At 46.3% G+C, this 27,234-nt stretch overlaps 1 protein-coding gene across 4 annotated transcripts; it reads left to right on the forward strand.

Annotated features, from left to right (window-relative positions):
- The first annotated feature begins 190 nt into the window (after positions 1-190).
- On the forward strand, positions 191-25,254 carry Rnf19b (ring finger protein 19B). 4 transcript variants are annotated; one of them, XM_087549538.1, is made up of 10 exons: positions 193-929; positions 12,026-12,231; positions 13,936-14,077; positions 15,737-15,899; positions 16,319-16,433; positions 18,230-18,370; positions 19,496-19,703; positions 22,122-22,253; positions 23,114-23,611; positions 24,968-25,254. In XM_087549538.1, exons 1-9 carry the CDS (start codon positions 313-315, stop codon positions 23,580-23,582), a joined length of 2,193 nt encoding a protein of 730 aa, XP_087405664.1. In that variant the 5' UTR covers positions 193-312; the 3' UTR covers positions 23,583-23,611; positions 24,968-25,254.
- Positions 25,255-27,234: the final 1,980 nt, after the last annotated feature.

Genomic DNA, 27,234 nt, shown 5'->3' on the forward strand with positions numbered 1-27,234 from the left:
TATGGCTGCGCCGGACCACCTGACCGCAGGAGGCGGGGTTTCGCTGCAGCCTGCAGGCCCCGCCCTACAGGCCCCGCCCAGCCCCTCTCGCGGGGCCGCGCGGGTTGTGAGGTGTCTGAGGTCGGCGCCTGCGCAGTTGCCCGCGGCGCGCGGGGCGGAGGCTTTATAACCACTTCGTAGCGGCTGGTCTGCTTCTGTCTCTGGGAGGGCTGCCGAGGCGGCGGCGGCTACGGCCGGGGCGCCGGCTGGGGGGCGCTGAGGCGGGAGCTACGGCGGCGCTGGGCGCCCCTGGCTCCTTAGCCTCTGCCGGCCATGGGCTCCGAGAAGGACTCCGAGTCGCCGCGCTCCACCTCGCTCCATGCGGCCGCCCCCGACCCTAAGTGCCGCAGCGGTGGCCGGCGCCGGCGCCTCACCTTCCACAGCGTCTTCTCTGCCTCGGCCCGCGGCCGCCGCGCCCGGACCAAGCCTCAGGCCGAACCGCCGCCCCCGGCCGCGCCGCCGCCGCCCGCCCCGGCCCCAGTTGAAGCTCAGGCCCCGCCGATGGAAGCTCTGCCCTCGGAGCCCGCTGCCGAGGCTGAGGCGGAGGCCGCGGCTGCCCGGCCCGAGGAGGACGAGGCGGCGGAGGGCGGCGGCGCGGAGGAGGTGGAGTGCCCGCTGTGCCTAGTGCGCCTACCGCCCGAGCGGGCCCCGCGCCTCCTCAGCTGCCCGCATCGCTCGTGCCGGGACTGCCTCCGCCACTACCTGCGCCTGGAGATCAGCGAGAGCCGCGTGCCCATCAGCTGCCCCGAGTGCAGTGAGCGGCTCAACCCACACGACATCCGTCTGCTGCTGGCCGACCCGCCGCTCATGCACAAGTATGAAGAGTTCATGCTGCGCCGGTACCTGGCCTCGGACCCGGACTGCCGCTGGTGTCCGGCCCCTGACTGCGGGTGAGCGCGGGGGCGTGGCCGCGGGGGTCGTCCGGGGTCCAGCGGGTGTCACCCACCTTGAGGGAGGAGATGAGGATGCCCAGCAGGAGGTAGAGGAGGGACGGTCATGAGTAACCGATCCTCGGACCAGCCTTCCAACCCGCCTGGTGGCACTCAGCATCCTATACCTACTTGGGAGCTTGAGGTGGCGGATGTGCCTTAAGAGAAGGGAACTGTCCATTAAATCAGTCAGCAGGGTTTTTGTTTTGTTTTGTTTTGTTTCTTTTGCCCAGGTAGGGAGAGGTGTGTGCGTGTGCGTGTTATCGTAATGATAGAGAAGGGATATTTGTTACAGGAGAGAGAATGAAAATGCCCTACCGAAGGGGCCGCGCTTCCGAGGGGTGTGTCCATGTGGCTAGGGGCGCACTTAAGCAGCAGCGTTGCAGAAGGCGTGTTCCTCTCAACCACTGCTGAAAGTTGAGATGCAAATGGTGAGAGAAGGCAGACAGCTCACTAACAGCTCTAGGGGCACCCTGGGCACTGCGTGCTGTGCTAAGCCATCGGCAGGCACCCTGTGGTTCTTAACATGCTGCCTGGACAGACTTTCTGACAAGGAAAATCATTAGGGCTCTGAGGTGGTGTCTACCCAGAAGTTGATCTGGTGGGAGGAAATGTGTTTGCCTACCCTTTCAATCTTGAAATCTGTGTGACAGTCTTTTTAATGTCCTGTGTATGCTTGATTTCAAGGGTCAGTGAGTTAAAATACTCTTCAAAGCAGGAATTACTGATTTCTCTATCTGAAGCTTTCAGTGGAGGTCCCTCGCCCCCTCTTTTTTTTTCTTTTTTCTTTTTTTCGGAGCTGGGGACCGAACCCAGGGCCTTGCACTTGCTAGGCAAGCGCTCTACCACTGAGCTAAATCCCCAACCCCTCGCCCCCTCTTTTTAAAAACAAAACTTGGTTGTCTCTTATCATTCCAATCTATGAATGGTCAGATGCAGCCAAGAAGGGGCTCTTCAGTGTGATGGGGAGTCAGACTGCCATTACCTGTTCTGTGACCTTGGACAGATTAATTATACTCGTGTGTGTCATGTTTTGGGGGCAGAAGATTCTAGGGACTCCATGCAGCGCCTAGTGTAAAGGGAATGCTAGTAAAAGGGTATATGAACCCTTGCTTCAAAGGATTTAAAGGCTTTTAATTGTAGCCGTGTATCCAGGCTGAGCTGAGATTTCCATGATGCTGCCGTCTGTCTCCCTTCAGAAGGAACTGTGTAGTCAGAAGTGCCAGACTTGCTGAGACGTGGGTGTGTTTAGCCTCACTGAGACTGACTTTCTAAATTACTTGGAGATGTGGTCAAAGGTACCCAGATGGCTTTCACTTTCTGTTTATCGAAAACCAGGAAGGGCCTTGTGGACACTTGAAAAACTCTGCTTGTGTCTGGTGACCTTACTGGCTTTTGAGAGCTTAATTTATAGAATATTCAAGTTTTGAAAACCAGGAAGGGCCTTGTGGACACTTGAAAAACTCTGCTTGTGTCTGGTGACCTTACTGGCTTTTGAGAGCTTAATTTATAGAATATTCAAGTTTTGCTGATACTCTTTTTAGTCTATTTTCTGAACCAAAGGGATATTAGTTTAAGAAAGCACTTCCTAATTATTTGCATAATAGTGTATTAACTCCTTTTTTTAGAAATAAGAGTTTATTTGAATTTTAACAATGAAGTATGACTTCCCTGACCGTCTTTTTGGGAAAGCTCCCCAATCTGTTTTTTTAAAGCCAACCTAAGTCTTCACTCACATCAGTATAAATGGACAGAAATTAATATAAAAGCTCGGTGACAAAAATATAAAGAAACCGGGGCTGGGGATTTAGCTCAGTGGTAGAGCGCTTGCCTAGGAAGCACAAGGCCCTGGGTTCGGTCCCCAGATCCGAAAAAAAGACCAAAAAAATAAAAAAATAAAGAAACCATTAGTGGTTTAGAGTTATTAGACTTTCCTTAATTGAGCAGGATTTAGGGTAAGCTCATCCAGATTCTGAGTTTGTGTGTGTGGTTTTGTGTTCTATGTTTTGCTTTTGTTTGTTTGTTTTGAGATTCTGTCAGATTCTGTTTTAACTAGACTATAGCAATCATATGCACACTATAGTCTGTGTATCTATGTGTTTAAGGAAAATAAAATTTAGGGAAAGAAAGCAAAAGGTACCTGTGTATTGATTTGATAGTTTTATAAATGAGGACACTGGCATTTAGTGAAATTAAATACTTTGTTGGGTGACACAACAACAAACTGATAGGCAGTGAAACAAACCAGTGTTGGAACAGTCTTACTTCTAACCCAATAATATTTTCAATTCAAGTATTGGCCTGTCATTACAGTCCCCATTTTGGGCATGTTCTAGGAAGTGTAGCTTGGGAACAACACTGAGAGCCAGGAATGATTGACCACAGTTTCTCTTATAGTGATATAGGTTCCTATAGTTAATAGACTTACCTGCTTTGTTTTCCTTATCTGACAGAAGCCTAATCCTGTCTTAAGACCTAAGAGGCTTAATTAATTAATGTTTATAAAGTGATTTTCAATAGAGGATGGTTAGATACACAAAGAGTTGCTTTATAATTCATTTACTTTTCAAATAATCTGAGTTCCCCATGAACAGTTATTCTGTCCCCTCTTCTTAATGCCAGAAGAAAAATAACTTCTGTGTTCGTGGTATGCCTGGGAACCTGTGAAGACCAGAGGTCAGTTCTGGCTGGCCAGTAAGGCCCAGGGTGCCTCTTGTCCCTGCCTTTACTGGGCTGAACTTCAAGAAAGTGCTACAACCTCTGACTTCTTTGGTTTTGAGAAAGTGTTTCTGTGTTTAGCCCTGGCTGTCCTAGAACTCACTCTGTAGCCCAGGCTGGCCTCAAACTTACAGAAATCTGCCTGCCTCAGCCACATGAGTATTGTGATTAAAGGTATGGCCCTCCATGCCTGCTGCAGCCTCTGTCTTGACTTTGTTGATGACCTTGAACTCTAACCCATCTACCTCTACCTGCTGAGTGGTGGACTGCAGACTGCTAATACTACCTCTGGTTTATACAGTGCTGGGAATTGAATCTAGTGCTTTGTGGATGCCAAGCAAGCTTTCTGCCTGCTGAACGATATTCCTAATCCTAACTTGGGTTTTCAGACAGTCTTACTTAACCAAGACTGTCTCAAACTCTTGATCCTCCTGTCTCCGCCTCCCCGATATTGGAATATATTTATGCACTCTCATGTGTAGCTGTTTTTCTTTTTAATTTTCTTTTTCTTCCTTTCTTTGTTTCTTTTAACTATCTTATTCTTCTGGGCCTGGCAAAAATCTTGTGTAAGCATTAGAAAAGAGGTCCTAACCTCATTTGTCTCTTCCTACGCCTGACCATGTTTATTGCCCACTCATCCGTCTTGGCAGCCAAAAGGGTCATATAAGTGACCTCACAAACATGATCATTTTAAGAACACCATAAATTAAGAAATCTATTCTCTTTTAAATATTTGTGGGGCAGAACAGAGTTCTGATACTCCTTTTCTCATATGACTTTATCAAGGAGAGAACCAATACATTATTATTTGATATACCAAATACTGTAGTAACAAGTGTAATCTTAAAATATGTTTTCAAGTGAAATATATTAGCTTAAAATGCAAATAGCTTTGTAGTAAATCTTCAAGGTATTATCTCAGTGATACAGTAAATTCACTTTAGCCACAGGCAGATAGGTGATGAAAGTATGATTTTGTAAAGGAGAAACCAGTTCAAAGAAGTTTAAATGTGGGGTTAATGCTTCCTAGCTAATAAGTAGTACAGTTGATCAGTTACCTTTTTGAGTCTGCCTAAGTGTCCTTTCAGAAACCCACAAACAATATAACTGTATTATTTTTCTCTCAGGTGTTCTATTGTCCATCTTTAATTTTCAGAATCTGTGGGAGGCTAAGGGTTGAGTAGAGTTATCAACAGAATTTCTTGTCATACAAGGGCAGCTCCTCAGAATACAAGAAACACTAAGCCTATCTTGACCTAAATTCTATTGCAGGTCCAAGCTCTGGCCTCTAATTGCTCCCTGCAGTCCCTACAGAGTTCTACTTCCCACGGATCCTCTCAGACAGTATCAGCTATTGGCTTTCCCATACTACTGGTCTGGCCTATCTTATAAACAGGAAGCTTCTGTTCAGTTATATATAGTACATTAATTTATAGATAGTTCATCTATGAGAGAAGAGCAAGCTCCCTGGATGAGAGCTATTTCACAATCAGTAAGGATTTTTCTTTTGTTTGCTTGGTCAGGGTTTCACAGTATACTCTTGCTAGCCTCAGACATGCAGCAGTCCTCTTGCCTCTGCCTCCTGAGCTCTGAGACTACAAGTGTACCTCATTGTGCACCATTGTGCCCAACTAGGACCTTTCCCTCCCGATCCTTCCTCAATATCTGGCCACTATTCGTTTGTTTGTGTTTGTTTTGATGCTAGGCACTGAACTGATGGTCTCAGTACGTGCTGGATAAGCAATTCTGCCAGTGAGTTACATCCCCACAGTCCTCAACCTTTTCTGTTAATCTGGCCTCTTACTTCCTGTTGTACAGCTTTCGCCTGAGTCCCTCTCAGCCTCTGTGTATATTCACCTTCCAGCTCAGCTCAGTAAGGCTTCTTTCCCATATTTGCCAGAGTACTTATTCTAAAGTGCTTAAAAATGCTCACTGGTTATCCGACCTGTAAGATAAGTTCTGGGTATAAAATCACTTATTTGTTTTACGTGGTGACACATGCACTCCAAAGAAAGGCAGAGACAGGATTACTGCAAATTTAAGGCTAGCCTTAAAGAAATCCATACCTGACAGACCAAAGTAGACAAAGCATTTGAAGCCTGAGTGCAGTGAGCAATATGCAGGGCATAAAAACAAGACCGCATCCAGAGGTTGGAGTCTGGCTCGCTGAGCAGTTCTCCAAGTTCCCCAGTAGAGAAAACAACGTAGCAAGACCTTGTGAAAAATACGACTTTACCTATTTAATCTGTCCTCGTTTCAGGCCTCTTTATAGCTTCCAACTTTCCCATTATCTTTTTGTTCCTTTTGCTTTGAACTGGAGTCTCCTTATGCAATGTAGCCCACAGTGACCTCAGATGCAGACCCTCTTGCTTTGGCCTCTCAAGTGCTGGGATCACATGCATGTGACACTGTACCCTGCTAAATTCAACCAACTTTTGATTTTATTTTCTATTTTTTGTTTATATCAATGTTTTTCAAGGTATGTTATATATATTACTTAAAAATGTTTTGTGATCAGATGTGATGGAGAAATATTAATTGAAATAAACTAAAACAAATAGTTTTTATTTTGTTTTTTGATTTGTTGTTGTTGTTTTGACTTTTAAGATATGGTCTTATGCAGCCCAGACTGGCCCCTACCTTCCTATGGAGCTCAGGCTGACCTTGCATTCTTGATCCTGAATGCTGGGATTATGTTGCATGTCACCACATCATTAAGTATGTTAATATGTACCATACATTTGCCCATGTTAACATGCCATGTGGTATATGATATAACTTTGCAAATTATTAAGATTATAATAGTATAATGTATACCAAGGATTATACATTTCTCCAACCATCCATGCTATCTTTTTTTTTTTTTTTTGGTTCTTTTTTTCGGAGCTGGGGACCGAACCCAGGGCCTTGCGCTTCCTAGGCAAGCGCTCTACCACTGAGCTAAATCCCCAACCCCCATCCATGCTATCTTTAAGGCTTAACTATTTGCCATTTTATTTGTTTGTTCCAGACAGGGCCCCTGTATGTGGCTGTCTCTCAATTGAACTCACTCTGAAGAGCAGGCTGACCTCTAACTCACAGAAATCCACCTGCCTCTGCTTTTAGAGTGCTGCAGTTACAGGCACACGCGCCACCACTGCCTCCTTATTTGCCGTTTTCTAGACTGCTTTAATTGCTGCCATTCTGGCTTGCCTTCTGTTAGGGTCTCAAACAGTGACTGTTGCTCAGAGTAGAGTAGAAACCAGCTCCTGTGGAGTAGGCTATTGTACTCTGTGTGCTTGTTCCTTTATTCCTTCAGCCTTCCTCTTTATAAACGTGAGCTCTTAGAGAAGATGGACAATTAACAGACGGGTTTTAGCTGTAACAGAGTAAACGCCAAGGAAGCTCCTAGGTATCTTAACTGTAAAAACATTAAGTTTTGCATAAAACTGTCAAGAAAGACCTTGAAAAGAAAGTGCTGTTTGATCACAGCGTTTGAGACTATGAGTAGAATCACACGCCTGGCTTCAGAGTCTGGCTCAGTCAACTTCTAACCACATTATTAGGATCTTGAGTGAAAAGTAGACCAAGTCCAAGTTAATAGACACAGCTAAACTGTACAGATTGAGGGCCGAGGAGAACTGTTGGTTTCGCTTGCTTTTTCTTTTGGTTCTGGACATTGAACCCAAATGTCTAGATTTGCTATGAGCAAGTGTCCTACCACTGAGCCACATTCTCTCCTCCAGCCCTCTTCTCCCTTCCCATCTCCATTTGACCTTACATGTATTTCACACTGCTCTTAAATTCACCCTCCTCCTATCTCAGCATTCAGAGTGCTCTTGCTCAGTCTCTCTCTCTCTACCTCCCTCCCTACTCCCCTGCCTCCTTTCTCTTCTCTCCTTCCTCTCTCCCTCCCTCCCCACTCCCCTGCCTCCCCCCTCTCCTCTTTCCCTCCCCTGCCCCCTCTCTTTAGTTGAAAGAACTTAAGCAGAGTAACCCCAGGATGGATTACCTTCTGGAATGATTAGTGAGTTGGTGTAAGGAATGGGAGTCCAGATGTGGAGGCCTTTACAGTTGTCTGGCTTAGGACTAGGTATGAAATGGGACAAGAAAAAGGAAATAGTAAGGACGTGGGTTTTCTAACCCCTTGTATTTATATTTATTTATTTTATGTGTATGGGTATCTTACGTGCATGTATATATGTTCACCAAGTGCATTCTTAGTGCCTGAGGAGATTAGAAGAGGGCATCAGATCCCCTAGAACTAGAGTTACATTTGGTTGTGAGCCACCATGTGAATGCTGGGAATCAAACCAGGGTCCTCTATGAGAATAGCAAGGCTCAATCACTGAGCCATCTCCCTAACTTCATGCTTATCTCCTTTAAAGAACCTTAGGGTCCATTTGTAAATAGATAATATTGTTAACTTACAAGACTTAAGGACTGAACTACAGACATAAGAACACATTTCTTTAACTACTGGAATCTGTTGAGGCATAATTAAAATTATACTAATAGGATATTTTTTTCAGGCCTGAAATTAAGATAGCCTGCCACACTGATGTTTCTGAATTTTATTGATTTAACAATAAAAGTTGTGTGAACTTCAGGGAGAGCATTCTGTGCTTGAGGCTGCATGTAACTTCTTATACCCTACTTAAGCTTCAGGTTAAACTAAACATCAGAGTAGGAGAAAAGCTCCCTCCAGTATAGACATAGAGGAAAAGGAACAGGAACAGTATGGTCAGGGAAGATGAAGTGCATGAATGAGGCTTTTATTCCAACTAGGGAAATTTTCCCTTAAGCCTTACCCTTAAGATGAATTTTTATAAACTTGCAGGATCAAATTATACAGCATGATATATAAAAAGCCAACCATACACGATTAGGATGAAAATGGCCAGGAGAAGAGCTAGAGTGCCCTGGGGAAAGCCAAAGAACCAAAGCTAAAGGGGGTCCTTGTCATGTGCCCACCACAGGTGTGTTGAGCAGGAGTCCAGTGTGGTGGGAGAGACAGACACACGCACAGGCTGTTAACACTGCACTGCACAAACAGGCCCCTATCTGCCTGGAGAGCTTAAACAGATTTTATAGAGAAGATGACATTTGAGCTGGCTCTTTTTGGTTTTGGTTTTGGTTTCAAGACAGGGTTTCTCTTTGTAACTACAGCCCTGCGTTCCTAGGATTCACTTTGTAGACCAGTCTAGCCTGGAACTCATGAGATACATCTCCTTTGCCTCTCTATTGCTGGAATTAAAGGCTTGTACCACCACACCCAACTTGAGTTGGTTTTTAAATGGCTATTTACCAGAAAGAAGAAAGGAAAGACATCACTGGAAGGGGGTTGGGAGGAGAAGGCAAAGGCTTTCAGTGCAAAGTTATGAATTCAGTTTTAGACTGTGGAGCTCTACCTGAAGGCAGAAGGCTGTTCTACGTCCATTAGAGGGAGAGAAGTAAGGTTTGGAGATGCGTAAGTCTGTGCCATGCAGCACGAATCAGCACAGAGTAGGTGCCCAAAACAGGAATTCTCAGTCTTATGTCCTGAGTAAGATTGTGTCACAGTGATAGACGCTGTAGAGTCATCGGGATTGGGGGTTATTTTACTTCCTTGGAACTGAATTCTACTAAAGTTGGTTTCCCATTGTTTGCTGTGCCAGTCTGTGGCCTCTGTGCTGCTTCATTGTCATGCCTTGAAATTTGAGGACTGTCTGCTCACTACCCAGTGAAAGGATGCCAAATCTGTCAAAATAAAGAAAAACGGGGTAACATGAAATCTGAAACTGCAGCACATACTTTTACACTCTGGTCACATAGACAGGGAACAGGCAGAGAATGAAGCAGCCCATGCCCAGGTTTGACAGTGAAAGAATTGAAGGGGTGGTGTGGGGGGATAAAAGAAATGTTGAGGCTGGAGGACTTGGCTTAGTAGTGGAATATGTGATTACAAAGTGCTGGGTTCAATCCCTAGCACCCTTACACACACACACACACACACACACACACACACACACACACACACACACGGAGAGGGAGGGGAGAGAGGGAGGGAGGGGGAGAGAGAGAGAGAGAGAGAGAGAGAGAGAGAGAGAGAGAGAGAGAATAAACACTTGAACTGTGTGAGGTAGGAATGTATTAGGAAGTTTTAAGGCCTCCCCATTGGTGGTATTCTTACCTTATAGTTTTAGAACTTAGCAATTACTTTTCAGAAGCCATCTATACCTTTTCATTTAACACAAAGTAGCAAGCAAGTCATTTTTTTTCTGAGATACATTGTTTGGTAGCTGTTTTTCCTGCTAGCTGGGGTAAACATGCTCAGAACTCCCACAGTGGATCACTGTATTTACAGGTGGCCCAGTCTCACTGTGTTCTGTCTGAGAATAGTAAAGAAGCATATTATGTGACAGGAGGTGTATACACTGTCATTTATGTCTGTAGTGTAATTTCAACTCAATCCAAGTATTTAAACTGCTATAATGAACATCTTGTATATATTAATAGGAAAGCTTACTAGCACTTACATAAGTTGTTTGAGATCTTTGAATATTGGAGAAAAGTGTGAACTAGACAGCAAAACAGATAGCAAGAAACCTGCAATCACCAATGTGTTTGAGGGCTGGTGAGATGACGCAGCAGTTAAGAGCTCAGACTGCTCTCCCAGAGATCTGAGTTCAATTCCCAGCACCCACATGGTGACTCACACCTGCCTGTAACTCCCAACTCCAGGGGATCTGACACTCTGACCTCCACAGGCTCATGCCCACACATCTGTTCATAATTAGAAATAAAAACATCATTTTTAAAACTATTTGTTTCTCTAAAATACTTTTTAAATTTAATTAGGTTTACAGTGCCTGGGGTTTTGAACTCAGGGCCTTGCACTTATTAGGCAAATGCTACACCACATCCTGGCCCCTTAATTTTAAGCGAATGCCCACTTGTAAGGGCAACATGAGCTTTCTTTTTTTTTTTTTTTTTTTTTTTTTTTTGACAATGTTAAGAGCTCATTAAAAATGCCAGTAATTTTAAATATATTGGGTTATTTATGGGGACTAACAGAACTTGTAAGGATGACTGCTGCTCGTGCCAGTGTCTACAATACCATCTTTAGCATACCTCAGCAGAGGGGAGGGAGACGTGATTTCACTGTGTTGACTAAAGGTTAGTAGGAAGGTTGTGTAAGCTGTTAAGGAAGAACGCAGTAGGGAGCGAGTGGTTGGTTAGGAGTGTGGGCTCCTCTTTCAGAGGACCCACATGATATCCTATAACGACCATAACTCCAGTTCCAGGGATCTGATGCCCTCTTCTGTCTTCCATGGGCACCAGGCATGACATGGTGCATATACATACATGCAGACAAAACATCCATACATATAAAAATAAATTGTAAAAAAGAAAACAAAGAAGGTATTAAAAGGTATAGAATTAAATTAGAAAAAGAGAAAAAACTAAAAGCAAGGGGTTCAAGTAATGACCGAGCAGTCAAGAGCATGTGCTGTTCTTGCACAGAACCCAAGTTCAGTTCCTGCACCCATGTTGGGTCGTTCATGGCTGCCTAGAATTCCACTGCAGAGAGTCCAGTTGCCTTTTCTTGTCTCTGTGCACTGTGCTCATTTGCACATACCCCCCCACAGCATATATGTAATTAAAAATAAAAATAAGTCTAGGATCTAGAAAGACGGCTTAGTAATTAGGAATACTTGTCTTACATAAGACCCAGGTTCAGTTCTCTGCACCCGTATTGGTGACTCACAGCTGACTGATAACTTCAGTTGCAGCATGATCCAATACCCACTCTGGTCTCCTCAGGCACCAGACACATCCTTGGTGCACATATATAACATTGCAGTCAAACCCTCAGACACATAAATAAAAATAATAAATCTTTTAAAAACAGAAAGAAAGAAAATCAAGAATGAGCTTTCAGTAAACTGTAAGTCTGTGGAAAACGATTGTTTCAGGCCAGGAACACTGTGGCTCTTAAAATGGAAGAGCGTACATGCTTCCGTTTTTGCTGTAGCTCTTTATTTTTACAACTGCTCTGACTTTTCATGTAAACAAGTTCAAGTCTCTCTAAATATAGTACACCATTGAAAGGAAATTGTTGTCTACCCTGTTATTTATGAAGCTGGTGCCGTAAGTGAGTGCTCCTGAAGCACGTAACCTGATTGAATGTGTGCTAGGAATCTAGGCTGCTTTCAGGAAATGCATTGCTTTTTCACCAGAAGGGTGAGTACAGTGAGTGTACCTGGGGTGTGTATCCTTGTGTCATACGTAGTGGTACCAACAGCATAAGCCGATGGATAGTACAGTCTTTGTCAGCTCAGTCTTAGCACACTTCTCTCTTCTTGCTCCTTACCCAGCTATGCTGTCATTGCCTATGGCTGCGCCAGCTGCCCAAAGCTGACCTGTGAGAGGGAGGGCTGCCAGACTGAGTTCTGCTACCACTGCAAGCAGATATGGCATCCAAACCAGACCTGCGACATGGCCCGTCAACAGAGGGCTCAGACATTACGAGTTCGGACCAAGCACACTTCGGGTCTCAGTTACGGGCAAGAATCTGGACCAGGTATAAGCTGGCACTGTCTCAGTGTCTCCTTGTTTGGTATCTATAATGTGAGTCTTCAAAACTAAAAGAGATCACCTTACCCATGCATCCTCAAGATCAGAGAGCAGAAAAATATTTGATTCTTCTGAATAACTGAGACTACAAACCCATTCTCTGGCTTGGTTGAACCTCTAAGTATGCATCTGCTAAGCTACTTCCTGTTGACCGTGATAGGTAGTTAGTCCTAGCTGTGTGGCATTGGGACACAACAAAGTGGAATTCTCAAGCTGCTGTCTTAATCTGCGTCTCAGCTTGGAGAGCACTGTGGTTTGTTTGGTTTTTGTTGTTGTTGTTTTTTTTTTTTTCCCACAAGGGGCAGAGAAACATTTAATTAGCATTAAGCGTGTCCTGCTTGCCATCTAGCTTGAAGTATATCATGGCTTTTGAGGTAGGGCACAGATTTAAGAAAGGAAATGAATACTAGTATAAGTTAATGATTAACCTGAGAGGGGAAATGTCAGTCACTTTCCAGCTATGATGGTGTAGAGCAGTCTTTAAGGTGTCAACCTCTTTTATATTTTTTTAAATATTTATTTATTTATTATGTATACATCATACAGCTTTCCACCTGCATGCATGCCTGGAGGCCAGAAGATGACACCAGAACTCATTACAGATGGTTGTGAGCCACCATGTGGTTGCTGGGAATTGAACTCAGGACCTCTGGAAGAGCAGTCAGTGCTCTTAACCGCTGAGCCATCTCTCCAGCCCCTCAGCCTCTTTTAGATGTCCTTTGTCTTACTGATGTCATTTGAGCAAGTTAGTAGGACAGAAATTATGCCATTAGCTTTTTCCTAGCACAATAGAATCCCTAGAATTGTCACTTTGACAGGATAGTTGGTAAATTCCTGGGAAAATTACCTGGTGCATACTATACAGTTCCTCGGTTGGGATTTGATTTTTAACTTTGAAAGTGTTACCGGAAGGGATTTGTTAACAGCAAAGTTAGCTTCCTAAAGAGCCACTGAAACTAGCAGAGAACAAACCTATCACAGAAGAAAAAAGCCTGCTGCATAAACTTGTAAAATGTTTCATTCCAGAGAGCAAATACAGACAGCCTCTTTGGATAAAAACATCATCATAGATGCAAGGAGCGGGGACCACTGTCAGAACTAAAGCTGACCAGGCTGCAGGATTTTCTTGCTCTAATGGCCTGATTGGCTGGTAGAAGTTCCATTTGCCTCAGAACCATCAGTCTCTGCCGGAGGCTCCCTGCCCAAATGTGACTTGAGTGCTATGTGAGATGCTAGTTATCGGAATAGGCAGCTGAACATGAAACGGGATCCATTTTACAAAAATTTCTGAGTCTGGGTATGCAGCGCAGGTGTTAGAGACCCACTTAGGATCGATCTCCAGACCACATAATCAGCCATGCTGACATGGCCTGGAATCCCAGTGCTTGAAGCTAAAGGCAGAGGTATCCTAAATTGGGAATCCCCCTGAGCAATTTCAAGCCAGCCTGAGATAAGTGAGACCCTGTCCCCAAAACACAAAAACACAGCAAGAGGTCTCAGATAGCCAGCCTTCCAGTAAAGTGTTAAACAATTTGGAATCGTTCAGGCAAAATCTCCTGACTGCCTTGTTCTCATTTCTCACATACACTCTTAGGAATAATAAAGTCAGACTACATTTAACTGGGGGTTTATCTCCGTCCCTACCTGGCAGATGACATCAAGCCGTGCCCACGATGCAGTGCTTACATTATCAAGATGAACGACGGCAGCTGTAATCACATGACCTGTGCAGTGTGTGGCTGTGAGTTCTGCTGGCTCTGCATGAAAGAGATCTCTGACTTGCATTACCTCAGGTAGGTGGCACATGTGCCCACTGACTCTGTCACTCTATTCCCTTGCTCATTTAGGAACAGAGACACCAAAGAACCACAGTTGATCTCATTTAAAGAATGAGAAAACTACAAAGTTCCTTGAAAGCAGCACACCCGGTGGTCCGGCCAGCAGGCTCGGTGACTGTCTTCATTACCCTGCTTTCGTACCTGTGCATGGCCTTTAAGGCGATCCGCAGTCTGGTTTTAGTCTACCTTTCTAATCGCTGCTGTTCCAGACAATCTGAGCTCACTTGTTCGCCGTGTCTCTTGCCTCCATATTTGTTCATGTTACCTTATTGTCCGCAGTTACTGTCTGACCACTTCAGCTTCCCAGTGTCCCCCTTTATCTCTCCTTTTTTAGTTCTTGGTGGGTTTGTTTGGATTTACTTATTTTTTTTTCTTTTGTGTGTGCATACACTTGTGTGTGCCACCCATACATGCAGAGGTCAGAGGACAACTTGGAGTCAGTCCTTTTCATCCTTCATGTGAATTCTAGGGGTTGAGCTTAAGTCATTAATGCTTGCACTGAACTGTCTTGCCACCCCTTATCCCCTTTTTTTGAGACAAGATCTCACTGGGTAGCCCTGGCCCAGAACTACCTATGTAGACCAGGCCTCACTCAAAGAGGTTTGCCTGCTTCTGCCTCCTGTTTAAAGGGCCTTCGTGCGGTTTCTGAAACAGGTTGTCTGATTTGGGCTTAACTTAACATCCTCCTGATTCAGCTTTCCCAGTCAGAAATGTGCTGCTAAAGAAATGTGCTAAAACTTTGGTTTGCAAAGTTCCTACTTACCCTTGAAAAACAGCTTAAATGCACCTCATCCACCAGGCTTCCCATTTCCCCTGCGAGTGTTGCTGCTTCTTAGTACTCACAGTCACAGGAGATCTCATTACTATGATCTTCTTACAGTTCCTCCATCCAGGAGGTTTTTCTAAAGAATAGAGTGAATGTTACATTATTACCCTAAAGGTGTTAACATTTATGGACATTGTTGTGTAGCATTGTGTTGTTCCAGTTTAGTGAAAATTTAAATGCTTATATGTAACAGATGTTGACTAGAAAGGCAGAGGATCAAATAAGACAGGATTTCTCCTTGATAGAGTCCTGCTAGACTTACCACATAGAGGAGGGAGCACAAAGGAATGAGGTGCAATGAGGGTCAGACATGGAAGGGCTACGAGTCAAAGTAACCAACACTCTCAGTAGCACACTGATAGAAAAGACATGATGAGTCTCTAACTCTTTGCACAAGAATGTGGCTTGTGTGTGTTAGGTATTGGAGGGACATGGGCCATGAAACGACAGAATCTGTGTCATGAGCTGCAGGACCCAGCCCACTGGGGAGATGTCAAGTGCAGACCTGTGCAGGATCTTAGGTAGTGCTGGTCAGGGTGTCGGGTCAGTGTAGGTAATGTGTCAGACAGAAAGGAAAGAACTCCAGTTTTGGAGGTCTGCCTTCACCCAAAAACCTGAGAAGCCCAGAGCCCCTTGTCCTTTGCTCCCCCTTGTCTAGGAGATCTGTTTCTGTTGCCTCCTGTCACAGTCACTCCTATTGAAAGGATGGTGGTTGCTCCTGTCAAGCCTCTGGTGACAGTAACTGTGTTTGTGACGCTGCCATTAACTTGAGCACGTTTTCTCTGTAGTCCCTCTGGCTGTACATTCTGGGGCAAGAAACCATGGAGCCGCAAAAAGAAGATTCTTTGGCAGTTGGGCACACTGATTGGTGCTCCGGTGGGGATCTCACTCATCGCTGGCATTGCCATTCCCGCCATGGTCATTGGCATCCCCGTGTACGTGGGGAGGAAGGTAAGACAGGCCTTCTGTGCCTGCCCCAGCTTTGGCTTTGTTGGCAACAGTGTGAAAGGAAAGAAAGTTTCAGGGCTGTGTGAAAACCAGCTGGTGTGTAGATAAAAATAACTTTAATTTCTTAAATGGATTTTTATAAACCCCCATGAGATCTGAAAGCTCTTATTAACATCCTGGACCTGGTTTGCCTCAGTGACTCAGGGTGAAATCCCCTTGAGCTGCTTTTTCTTTTCTTGGATTAACTTTTCCTATACTCATTTATATTTTCCAGGTCTGGGTTAGGTTAAAATTTGAGAAAGAGCCCTCTTTGGGTGGAGGGTATGTTTTAATATAGCTTGCAATTGAGCATTTGTCCTTTTTTTCCCTGGCAAAATACTGATGTCCTGACCTGCTGACCTGGATTTTCTTTTTATTCTTAGATTCACAGCAGGTATGAGGGAAGGAAAACCTCCAAGCACAAGAGGAATTTGGCCATTACAGGAGGAGTGACCTTGTCAGTCATCGCATCCCCAGTCATCGCTGCTGTTAGCGTTGGTGAGCTATCGACCTCCGCTCCTCTGTTAGTGTACTGTAGCAGGTCAGCCGGCTGGCCAGGCGCTGCACTGTGGAGACACCTACGCTCTGGGCCGACTTTACTTCGGAAGTTAACTCTGTGTGTTCATATATGTGGCATGGAGGCAGGGGCACTTGTGAACGCAAAAGTGCAGTTGGAAGTAGAGGTCAGCCTCGGGGGCCATCTCAGGAGCCATCCACCTAGTTTTTAAAACAGGGCAGGGTCTCTTCCAGGCCAGGATCCTGCCAAATGGCTAGCCAGCCAGCCTCGGGGATCCACCTGTGCCTGCCTTTCCCACTCCAGATAATAACTGTGCACTAGCACTCCCTTCATGGGGTTGAAATCGTGTCTGCATGCCTCAGTTTACCAGCTGAGCCACCTCCCCAGCCTGGAAATTCGTCTTACTGTTACGACTGCATTACCAGGATGTGCCTCAGACTAGGGCCAGCAGCTCAGTCTGTCACACAGAAAGGCTGCATTAATGAAAATTAACACTGACTCTCACTTTTCCTACTTTTCTTCTGTTTGTCAAAGTATTCACACACGCACAAGACACTAATGCTTCACAGCCTCCTGGGTTACGGTAAGAGAATTTATTTTAGGAAAATTTAGCCCATAATCCTAGCACTCAGGAGATGAAAGAGTTTAATCAGGAGTTCAAAGCCACCCTCAGCATGTCAAGACCAAACTGAGCTACATGAAAGAAACCCTGTCTCACAAACAAAAGGAAGAAAGAAAAGGTGAATTGGAAATCATCTTATGAGTTTATCATTTGTCAGCCGTGATGCTGAGTGTCTCACATGTGAATCTGTGTAGCTTTCACAAGTGCCACAGAGACAGCACAGTTAGAAATATAAAGGTAAAAAAAAAAGTGTTTAAAAAAAAAAAAAAAAAAGAAATATAAAGGTACAGTCTGTATGGATGCCGCTAAGGGCAAGTCACTGGGACATGCATGAAGCCAGGCAGACTTCTTGCTTGTTTGTTTTATTGTTTCTAAATTTATTTTGATGTGCATTGTTTTGTCTGCATTGCATGTGTCTGTCTGAGGGCGTCAGATCCCCTGGAACTGGAGTTACAAACAGTTGTGATGGGAATTGAACCCACGTCCTCTAGAAGAGCAACCAGTGCTTCTAATTGACTACTGATCCATCTCTCCAGCCCCAAATCCAGGCAGCCTTTCTTCTTAATGTGTAACAGCCGAGCTGCTCTGCCACACACAGCAGTGTGACTAGAGAATTCAGTCTGAGGGATACTCGACTCATAGTCCTTACAGTCATTCATCCCATGTCTGTTTGTATGTGTGGGCTTTATTATCTGTGTGCCTGGTGCCCCTGGAAGACAGAGAATGTCATTAGATCCCCTGGAACCGGAGTTAGACAGTTTCGAGCTGCTGTGGGTGCTGAGAATCAAACCTAGGTCAGTGCTTTTAACCACTGAGTGATCTCTCCAGCCTTCAGGCTTTGATTCTTGATTGGTTCTCAGCTTAGCACTTCAACAGTGAAAGGAGTAGTATAAAATCAACATACATTGGACACGTTGGATTCTACATGTATATTTTCTTTATCACTGGGAGGGTTCTATGACAGCCAGCCAATGGATTGAAGTCAAGACACCCAGACTTTTGTGACTGTCTGGTATGTTATAGCAGACAGCCTCTAGAGATGGCTCACTTTGTTTGCCTTTGGCTCTAGTGACTTGCTTGTGCCCAGTCTGGGAGGGAGAATCAGGACAATTGTAGCCTATTGACCTGATGACATGTTTCCATCTCTCTCCCCAGGTATTGGTGTCCCCATTATGCTGGCGTATGTTTATGGGGTTGTGCCCATTTCTCTGTGCCGTGGAGGTGGCTGTGGAGTTAGCACAGCCAATGGAAAGGGGGTAAAAATTGAATTTGATGAAGATGATGGTCCAATCACAGGTAAAGGAAGGACTTTTATTTCCATTTGAATCTATGGAAGGAAAGATAAAAGTCAGTAGAATTGAACACATATTTACAGAGAGGTTGTCATTGGATTTCTTTAAAATGAGCTTTGTGGGGGGTAAAGTATTTTTAGCCTTTGGTTTCTTGGTTCCAGAATTACCAGGTTAATTCCTGTTACTTGCCTATGTATGGCAGATACAAGCCAGTAGGACTTCAAGTAAGTGATGTGCTAGTAGTGTGTGTGGTGATCAGAAAGCTCGGCCTCAGACTGCACTGTCAGTGTCAGAGGACTTTATACAACTGTTATCTTGCTTGCTGTTTACAGCAGCTCTCTGAAGAGGGAGAGCCAGGGCTGGTACCTCACCTCAGGAGGAACTGCCTTCAGCTTGTGTTTCCGTAGCAAGGGCTTCTGCAGCCCTGAGATGAGAGCAGATCTTCCAAGTCCTACTTGAACACTGTCTTCACCCACTTGCAACGCACGTTTCTGAAGCTTCGTAGTAGAAGCTGCCCAGGAGTAATCATAAGTTAAAGGGCCTGGGACACTTCCTTACACTCCTATCACTGGGGTGGTGAGGCAGGGGAGCTTGTGTTCAAGGCCAGTCTGGACCACAGGGAGAGCCTGACTCAAAGTAGAAAGAGAAAAACAAGTCAAGTGTGATAGTTCGCATCTGTAATCCTAGCACTTAGTGAGACTGGCTGATATACAAGGCCAGCCTGGGCTAAGTACTAAATTCAGGACAGCCTAGACTATAGAATGAGACCCTGTCTCTTTTTTTTTTTTTCTTCTTTTTTTTAAAAAACCCACTAAGGTAGATAAAAATATCTGCTATAGACTGATACAGAAATAATAGTGCACTTGCAGTAAATGTGGTGTGACTTAAGAGACCCTGGGCAGTCATTTAATTCCAATCTGAAATAAGGGCTACCAATCACTCATTTATTGAGAAGATTAACTACAGATGCTAGCCTGGTGTCCGTTGTCTCACAGCAGCTGCTTGTTAAGTGAATATTGTGGTACTTTTCAGCGTGGAAATCCTCCGCTCTGAAGAGTCTGCAGGAAATGCCTACCAACCTCTTTGTATGTTATGTGTTTCAAATGGAGATGTTTGTTTCTACCCACAGTGGCAGATGCCTGGCGAGCCCTCAAAAACCCCAGCATTGGAGAAAGCAGCATCGAGGGCCTGACTAGTGTGCTGAGCACCAGCGGAAGCCCTACAGACGGGCTCAGCGTCATGCAGGGGCCCTACAGCGAAACAGCCAGCTTTGCTGCCCTTTCAGGGGGCACACTGAGTGGTGGCATTCTCTCCAGTGGCAAGGGAAAATACAGCCGGTAAGTAAAGAGGAGGTCTGTAACAGCAGTTGGAATTATTGTGAGAGAGCACTGAGCCATGTCTTTATACCAGGGATGGCCCATTTTTTTTTCTTTTTAAATCTTTTTTTTTTTAATTTATTTTATGTATATGAGTACACTGTAGCTGTCTTCAGACACACCAGAAGAGGGCATCAGATCCCTTACAGATGGTTGTGAGCCACCATGTGGTTGCTGGGAATTGAACTCAGGACCTCTGGAAGAGCAGTCAGTGCTCTAACCACTGAGCCATCTCTCCAGCCCGAGGGATGGCCCATTTTATTTAATCATCGGTGGTATTTTTTTTCAAAGCTTACCAATTCTTTGCATTGTAGTGACTTCCACTTAAAGAGTGATGTTGACTTTCTCTTCCTGCTGCATTGTCACACTGCTGCTCTAGGAAGCAAGAAGAATGGAGGGCTGTTAGGCTGCTCGTTGGCTTTATGCCGTACCACACTGACTCCCCGCTGCTGCTCACTTCACGACCTTCCTATTCCCACTGGAGAGAGCAGGGAAATCAGTTCTACGAATTTGTGTTAAGGGTACCTAAAGCCTTGTCAATAAAAATAACTGGTTTACTTGCATTTTGCTGATGTGACCTCCGTAATGCCATAATTACGTGTGTGTGTGTGTGTGTGTGTGTGTGTGTGTGTGTGTGTGTGTGTATTTTCAAAGATGGGTAACTGGCATTAGATGAGAAGCAGTTGAGTTCAGTGTGGGAAAAGCGGTCTCGTGGAGCACAGCAGAGCCAGGAGGAAAGGGAGGTAGATCCGTGTTTTCAGGTACCTGGAGGGCTTCCAGCTAAGCAAAGGATTAGTACTTGGGGACTGACTGGCAGCAGCCTCTGCTGGTTTCAGTGTGGAGGAAGCTGTAGGAAGCCCCCAGAGAGGACACTGTTTCCCAAACCCTGCGCTGCTGGTCCTGGGAGGTCAGGGTGAGACCAGATGGCTATTTGGCTGTAAAAAAGTTACAGTGGCAGATGGCAGATGGCGAGATCCTTCACCTTGTGTCCTTTGTTCACCTGGGAGCCTCTTAGAATAGATTTTAGGAGCATATTTCCAGAATTAATAACTTAGGCTGTCCTGGGATGGGACCTAAGGGTGGTCTATGTTTAGAAAAGACTCCCCAGATGATTCTAGTGTAGCCACTGGCATGAACCAGCCTCTGGCAGCCACCAAGGAGGTGGCCTGGTAGGCTTTGAGAAAGGCTGTGCCCACTGAGTGACGTGTGGCAGAGCTGAAGCTGGGACACAGGCCCGAGTGCACCCCCCCCCCCCTTGCCCTCGTTTTCCTAGTATGGGGCAGAGACCGGCAGCAGGATGGAGCTGCTGCTGACCTAGCTGCGTCTTCTGACTGGTGTCCCTTGCTAACGGCTCCTGCCCCACATGCTAGAGTGTTCACTGCTGTGCTCCCCTAAAGCCAGCTCCCCTGAATGAGCCGCAGACATAGTTGGAGCGTGACTTGCTGAGACTGCATTGCAGCCAGCAGCCGCTGCATCCTGTGAAAGCCTTTCCTTTATGGGAAGTGAGTGAGTCAGATGGGCTCGACTGGGAAACCCATTATGAGGAAATGATGTGCAGAACAAAGCAGTTTTGGACCAGAAAGGAAGCAGTTAGGGGTTCCCAGTCTTGAAACCCCATTAGGAAAGTGCTGTTGACAAGGGAGGAGGTTGGCTCCTGTATGCCCTCCATTCTTACAGCCTGGAGCTAACCCGATTACTAAGTGTGTGAGCTCTTCCTCTGTGTCCAAGGTAGGAAGGGCAAAGTGAATGAGGTGTGAGCTCTTCCTGGCTGGTGCTCACAGTGCAGGCAGAGTGGAGAGGGTGCGAGCTGGTGCAGAAGGTTGGGCACTCAGCTGGAAGGGAATAAGAGGAGACGGTAGTCCTTTGTTGTTAAAGACCTGGGATGAGTTTTTCAGGCAGAGGAAGAGACACTTTTGAGAGAGGGGATAGCATCCACAGAGCCGTGGAAGGGTAGGGTGTAAACTTGGCGGAGGGTCTGTGGTGCTGGACTTAGGGTAAGAACAGGAACCCGAGCGGGCTGCAGATCAGGGAGGGAGGGAGGGAGGGAGGAGCCAGGAGTTGGAGTTTTAGGATGGTTGGCTCTTCGCCTGCTCTGGAACGCTACTTGACTTGAATGTAGGGGCTGCAGGACAGGAGCCCAGTGTTGATTATTTAGTCAGGATTTACATTAAGCAGCAGCACTGGGGACAGACAGGAGGGACGATCTCAGTCAATGTGTAAGAGGACTGTGCGGCTTGTATCTGAGCTGTTCTGTTCGGCAGTTGGAGATGATCCAGCAGATTACCAGTTCTCAAGAGAATAATGAAGAGCTGTGTACCAGGAAACGAGCCGTCAGAACACTGCGTCTCATAATGACTTGAGCGTCTCCTCTTTACACAGGTTAGAAGTTCAGGCCGATGTCCAAAAGGAAATTTTCCCCAAAGACACAGCCAGCCTTGGTGCAATTAGTGACAGCGCAAGCACGCGTGCTATGGCCGGTTCCATAATCAGCTCCTACAACCCACAGGACAGGTATGTGGCAGTCAGAGCCCCATCTGGCCCTGCGGCCATCTAGTGGGAGATGTGGTGTGCTGCTGAACCCTCGAGCGTCTCTGTGGTGCGGAGTGCTCACCTCCTGATTCCTGTTAGCATTCGACTCTAGAGATTCTTTCTTCCCTCACTGTCTCCTCCCACCTCTTCTGCCTTCTTTTTTCTAGTTGTTGTAACTGTACCTGTTCAGATGTAACTGGTGTTAGCTAATGCCTGGGTCTGGGGCTCCTGTTGCCCGATGCTGGATCTTGTTTCCATAGTCTGCCTCACTTGGAGCATTGTGTCTGGCCTGTGTGATGGCTCCTCCATACTGCAGGAGGGAGGTCTCTGACTGTGGCACACTTGCAAAAGCTGCCACGTCACTTTCACATTTCCATTCCGAGTGAGATAAGATGAGGCGCTCAGTTGATTCTGGAAGCTGTGTGTTCGCTGTAAATGAGTATGTACGTATGTACACCTGCAGGCCAGCAAAGGGCATCAGACCCCATTACAGATGGTTGTGAGCCACCATGTGCTTGCTGGGAATTGAACTCAAGACCTCTGGAAGAACAGCCAGTGCTCTTAACCACTGAGCCATCTCTCCAGCCCCTCCGGAAACTCTTTGGATGTTCTAAGAAGAGTTTTTAGGAGTATATGAATGTGCGTGCGTGCGTGCATGCGTGTGTGTAGAAAAGGGGAAAGTGAGAAATGAGTGCTCTGGTCTCCCTGGACCCACTTCTTCTAACTACTTAAGCCAGAGCCCACAAGCAGATATAATATAATATAATATAATATAATATAATATAATATAATATAATATAACCTATGCGTGACTCTCAGCACAATGAATTTTGTTCCCATAGAGAGTGCAACAATATGGAAATCCAAGTGGACATTGAAGCCAAACCAAGTCACTATCAGTTGGTGAGTGGCAGCAGCACAGAGGACTCGCTCCATGTCCATGCTCAGGTGGCAGAGAATGAAGAAGAGGGTAATGGTGGCGGTGCTGGCGGTGGCAGTGGTGGCAGTGAAGACGATCCCCCTTACAAACACCAAAGCTGTGAACAGAAAGACTGCCTGGCCAGCAAGGCTTGGGACATCAGCCTGGCGCAGCCTGAAAGCATCCGCAGTGACCTGGAGAGCTCTGACACACAGTCGGATGATGTGCCGGACATCACCTCAGATGAGTGTGGCTCACCCCGCCCCCACACTGCGGCCTGCCCCTCCACCCCCCGAGTCCACGGTGCACCGAGCCCAAGTGCCCACAAGAGCCTCGCTGCTCCAGCCGAGGGCCAGACTGTCTTGAAGCCAGAAGAGTATGAAGTGGAGTGAAGGCCCCTGCTCTGAGAAGCACACTTGTTGTAACTGCATCTTTTGGAATCTTTTTTGGGGGAGGGTGGGGATTTATGTATTTTGTTTCAAAGATTCTCTGGTCAGGGTTCCCCCAGGGGAGTTCTGAGAAATTTGCAATTTCTTACCAGATAAAAAATGAAATTTGCCTCTAGTATCCCTCCCCCATCCTCTTGTTTTTAGTTTTAATTTATTGGCTAAACTGATGTTGGCAATCTGTGAGGTGTGTCAAAGAATGTACATATGTATGTGTGTATATTGTATGTATGCTAACATTATTGATGACACATTTTAATAAAGAATTCTGTGGTAACTGACCTCATGTCACTGTCCTTGGCTTGGGTAGTTCTGCAGAGCCAAGTGTTTATTGGAAGAGTAGTCTGTCTGTCTGTCTGTGAGAGGCCTGCAGTTTAACCCAGGGAAGAAGGGTTTTACTCCATCCAGCTGCAGTGGAGTCCAACCTGTAGAGCAGCGACTCCTCGTGACGGAGCAAAACCAGGCTTGCTGTAGACTGTAGTCAGGCCGAGTCTCTAGATAGGAAGGAGGAGCCTTTTTGCCCTCCAGAGGCAATTCTGCAGTTCTGCTGTTGGAGCCAGATTCATACCCACCACTCTGTAGTCAGTGTTGCGGGCAGTCTGTGGAGGGGGCTTGGTGAGCCCTGCAGGTCACAAGGTAGGGAGCAGAGTATCCTTTCTTGTCCAACTGGGGCTGAGACCCCAAACCTTGTGTTCTACCCCTGAGCTGTATCCCAGCCCCAGGAGCCAGTCCTGACTGGAGGAAGAGAGGTTTCTGCCAGGTCACCAGGCTGTAGCATAAGTGTTGGCTGTGCCCTCAGGTGCACACTCCCTGCTGCAAAAGCCGTGCTCAGGTTTGCCAGCCTAGTTTTAAGAAAGGCTAAGAAATGAGGCCTCCAGTGAGAGCAGAGAGGGGCCATGTCACCGAACCCTCCCTTGATCTTACACACTTAGCAGAGGTGAGCTGTTAGTGCTAGGAATTTGGGCAGTGTCAAGAGCAAGGTCCTTGGGGTGGCGGGTGTAGTTCAGCAGGGTGTAGTTCAGGGAATGCTTGGCTAGCGTGTGCAAGGCCCTGGGTTCAATCCCTGTTACTATAATGACAGGAGTGGTAATAATGTCTTTAGGGATGAAAGCTCTTACAGAGAACTGCAGGGAAAGTGGTCAAGAGACTGAGATTCCTGATGTGGCCGCAACAACTTCCTTTGTGACTGTCAGTTACTTTCCCACTCCCCCATCTTGCCCAATCCTTAAGCCAGAATCACGCAGCTTGTTTATCGCCTTAGCACTGGGCCCAGGGGAAAACTGAAAGCATCTTTGTCTGAGGACCAGCTGCCTTTCTGTTTCTATTCACAGGTTTACCTGCTGCCTTGTGCAGTAAAGGACGGGGCGTCCAGACAGCAGCCACTGGGGAAGATGATCTCAGGCTCCACAGGCTACCTTGTATTTCCTTGCACGCTGGCACAGGAAATGCTGATAATGGACTTGGCATCTCAGTAAGAAAGTGTCCCAGAGATGTCCCTGTGCGACTAAAGGAACCTGTTGGGGGGAAAGGCAGACGATCCCCACTCAAGATTTGCAATTCTTCTAAAGCCTCATCAAAAAACACTTAACTTGGATAAAATCAAAGGCAGTCTGTCAGAGTGCGTGGTCTAGAGTCAAACCTGTAGTCTTTATCTGGGCTGAGGTAATGCTACGGAACTGGGCGGGCTACTCTCTCGTGTCTGTTTAAAGGCCCATGTTTCTAGCAAGGAACAAAGTCAAGGAGACTGGGTATCTTGATACTGAAACGCAGACCAAACTGGCTCTTTTGAAGTTCCCAGGCTTTAAAAGCTGAGAAGGCTCGTTAGCACCATCTGGAGGAAGAAATGGGTAATGCTCTTCCCTCATTGAGCATTCGTTCACTGAAAGGCCTAGGCCACTGTAGCTATGGAATGTAGCAATGAGTGGAGCACACAGTTTCCATCCTCACTGAGTTTACACTCCAGTGAGAGGAGACAGACGCCACCCGCATGAGGAGAGGTATGTTCCTGGGAGAGAGTGGCAGGCAGGGCAGTATTTTAGCTTTCCAGCACTGTGACAAAATATCTGAGATTTCACCTGAGAAGGAAAAAATGGCCGTGGTCCTGTGGCTCCGTTGCCATTGGGCCTGCATTGAAGCAGAACATCATGGTGGGGATGGGGTAGGATAACATGGGTAAAAGCTACTCAGCTCATGGCAGCCAGGAACCATGAAGGGATGTGGTCACAATATCCCACTCAAGGGCATGTGTCTGATGACCTAATTTCCTCCAACTGGGCCTTCTTTCTTAGTCTCCACCACCTTCCAACACCACCATGACAGCTAGGGACCAAGCCTTTGACAGACAGTCCAAGCCCAAACTACAGTAGGGAGTACAATCCTCTGGTGAAGACCTGACTGGGGAGAAGGAGACAGAGGAAAACCACAGCTGAAGACAGAGTACAGCGCAGTGTCTGTGAATGAAACACTGCGGGTCAAGTCAGGGAGCAGAGCTGCTTAAAAGGCAAGATTGTACAGTGCCTCAGAGCAGCTTGGAAGAAGAGGGCAGGAGGAGTTGCACTCAAGCCAGTGTAGGGGTGTGTGCAGCCTGCTTTCATGGGGCACATCTGGTCCCTGACATGAAAAAAGGCTTTGGGCTTGGCGTATGTCCCTAATACTCTATCTTAAACTGCAGAGGCCAGCAAGCTGGGAACATCGTGTCTTCCTTGAAACCAGGGCTCTGTGTGCAACTCGTCCTGCCAGTGAGATGTGCAAATGCAGTATAGACGGAAGTGACCAAGGGGGAGACTTTCTTGAGTTTCTTTGGCTAACGCTCCTGCAAAATGGCCTCACTTCAGATTGCTCCTCAGTGGTCCAGGGTCAGCAGTAGCTTTTGGGGTGTGGAAGGGCAGCCCCAGCCATGGGCAGCGGTTTGGTGTGTGTTCTTAGAGCCAGATGGCTCCTCGTCTTTATGGTGATGTAGCAGCTCCCATGCATGTGAGGATAATGTGGGAACCTAGAAACCCAGTCTCCAGCCACTCAGGGCTTTCAACTCTTCTGTGAGCACTTGGTTTGCCTACATTGAACCATTTCTACTTAAAATTGGTAGAGTTTTGGGTTTGTTTGTTTATTTGTTTTTCCCCTGTCACTTCTGTTGTTCTACCAGAAATAGTAACAACACAAACCTTAGCTCAGCCGTGACTAAATTCGGTTTGAAGGAAATGAAGATGTTCGGAAGGTGTCCAGTCACCTGCCATGCAAGACCAAGTGTCTGCAGGGAAAGGCCAGCACATAAGGAATGAGGGTGACAGAGTGGGAAAATGAGGGCTTCCAGACACATACAGTAGAGCCCTAAACTTTTTCCCTTATAGCAACAAGTCTAACATATCTGAAATAAAATGGGGCCAGGCCAGGTTTCCTGTAATGACCCTGAAATGAGAAGTGGGGATATTCCCTCAGATCTGGGTAAATCCATCAACTGCTGTCTCTACAAAGGACCTCCCAGCACAGAAGCAGCACTCCTGATTCCCTCATGTGGAGACCCTGGAGTCGCCACCTCAGAAGAGAATGCCCATCCCCACGCCCCAGCTACACCCCCCCCCCCCGTTACCTCCACAGCAGA

Source organism: Rattus norvegicus, chromosome 5 (genome assembly GCF_021556685.1).
Source record: "Rattus norvegicus strain SHRSP/BbbUtx chromosome 5, alternate assembly SHRSP_T2T, whole genome shotgun sequence".
Classification (NCBI taxonomy): domain Eukaryota; kingdom Metazoa; phylum Chordata; class Mammalia; order Rodentia; family Muridae; genus Rattus; species Rattus norvegicus.

Coding starts and splice junctions, on each gene's coding strand:
- Rnf19b (XM_087549538.1), top strand. CDS start 313: ATGGGCTCCGAGAAGGACTCCGAGTCGCCGCGCTCCACCTCGCTCCAT. Junction 12,232..13,935: donor CGGGCAAGAATCTGGACCAG/GTATAAGCTGGC, acceptor CCTACCTGGCAG/ATGACATCAAGCCGTGCCCA. Junction 16,434..18,229: donor CATCGCTGCTGTTAGCGTTG/GTGAGCTATCGA, acceptor CTCTCTCCCCAG/GTATTGGTGTCCCCATTATG.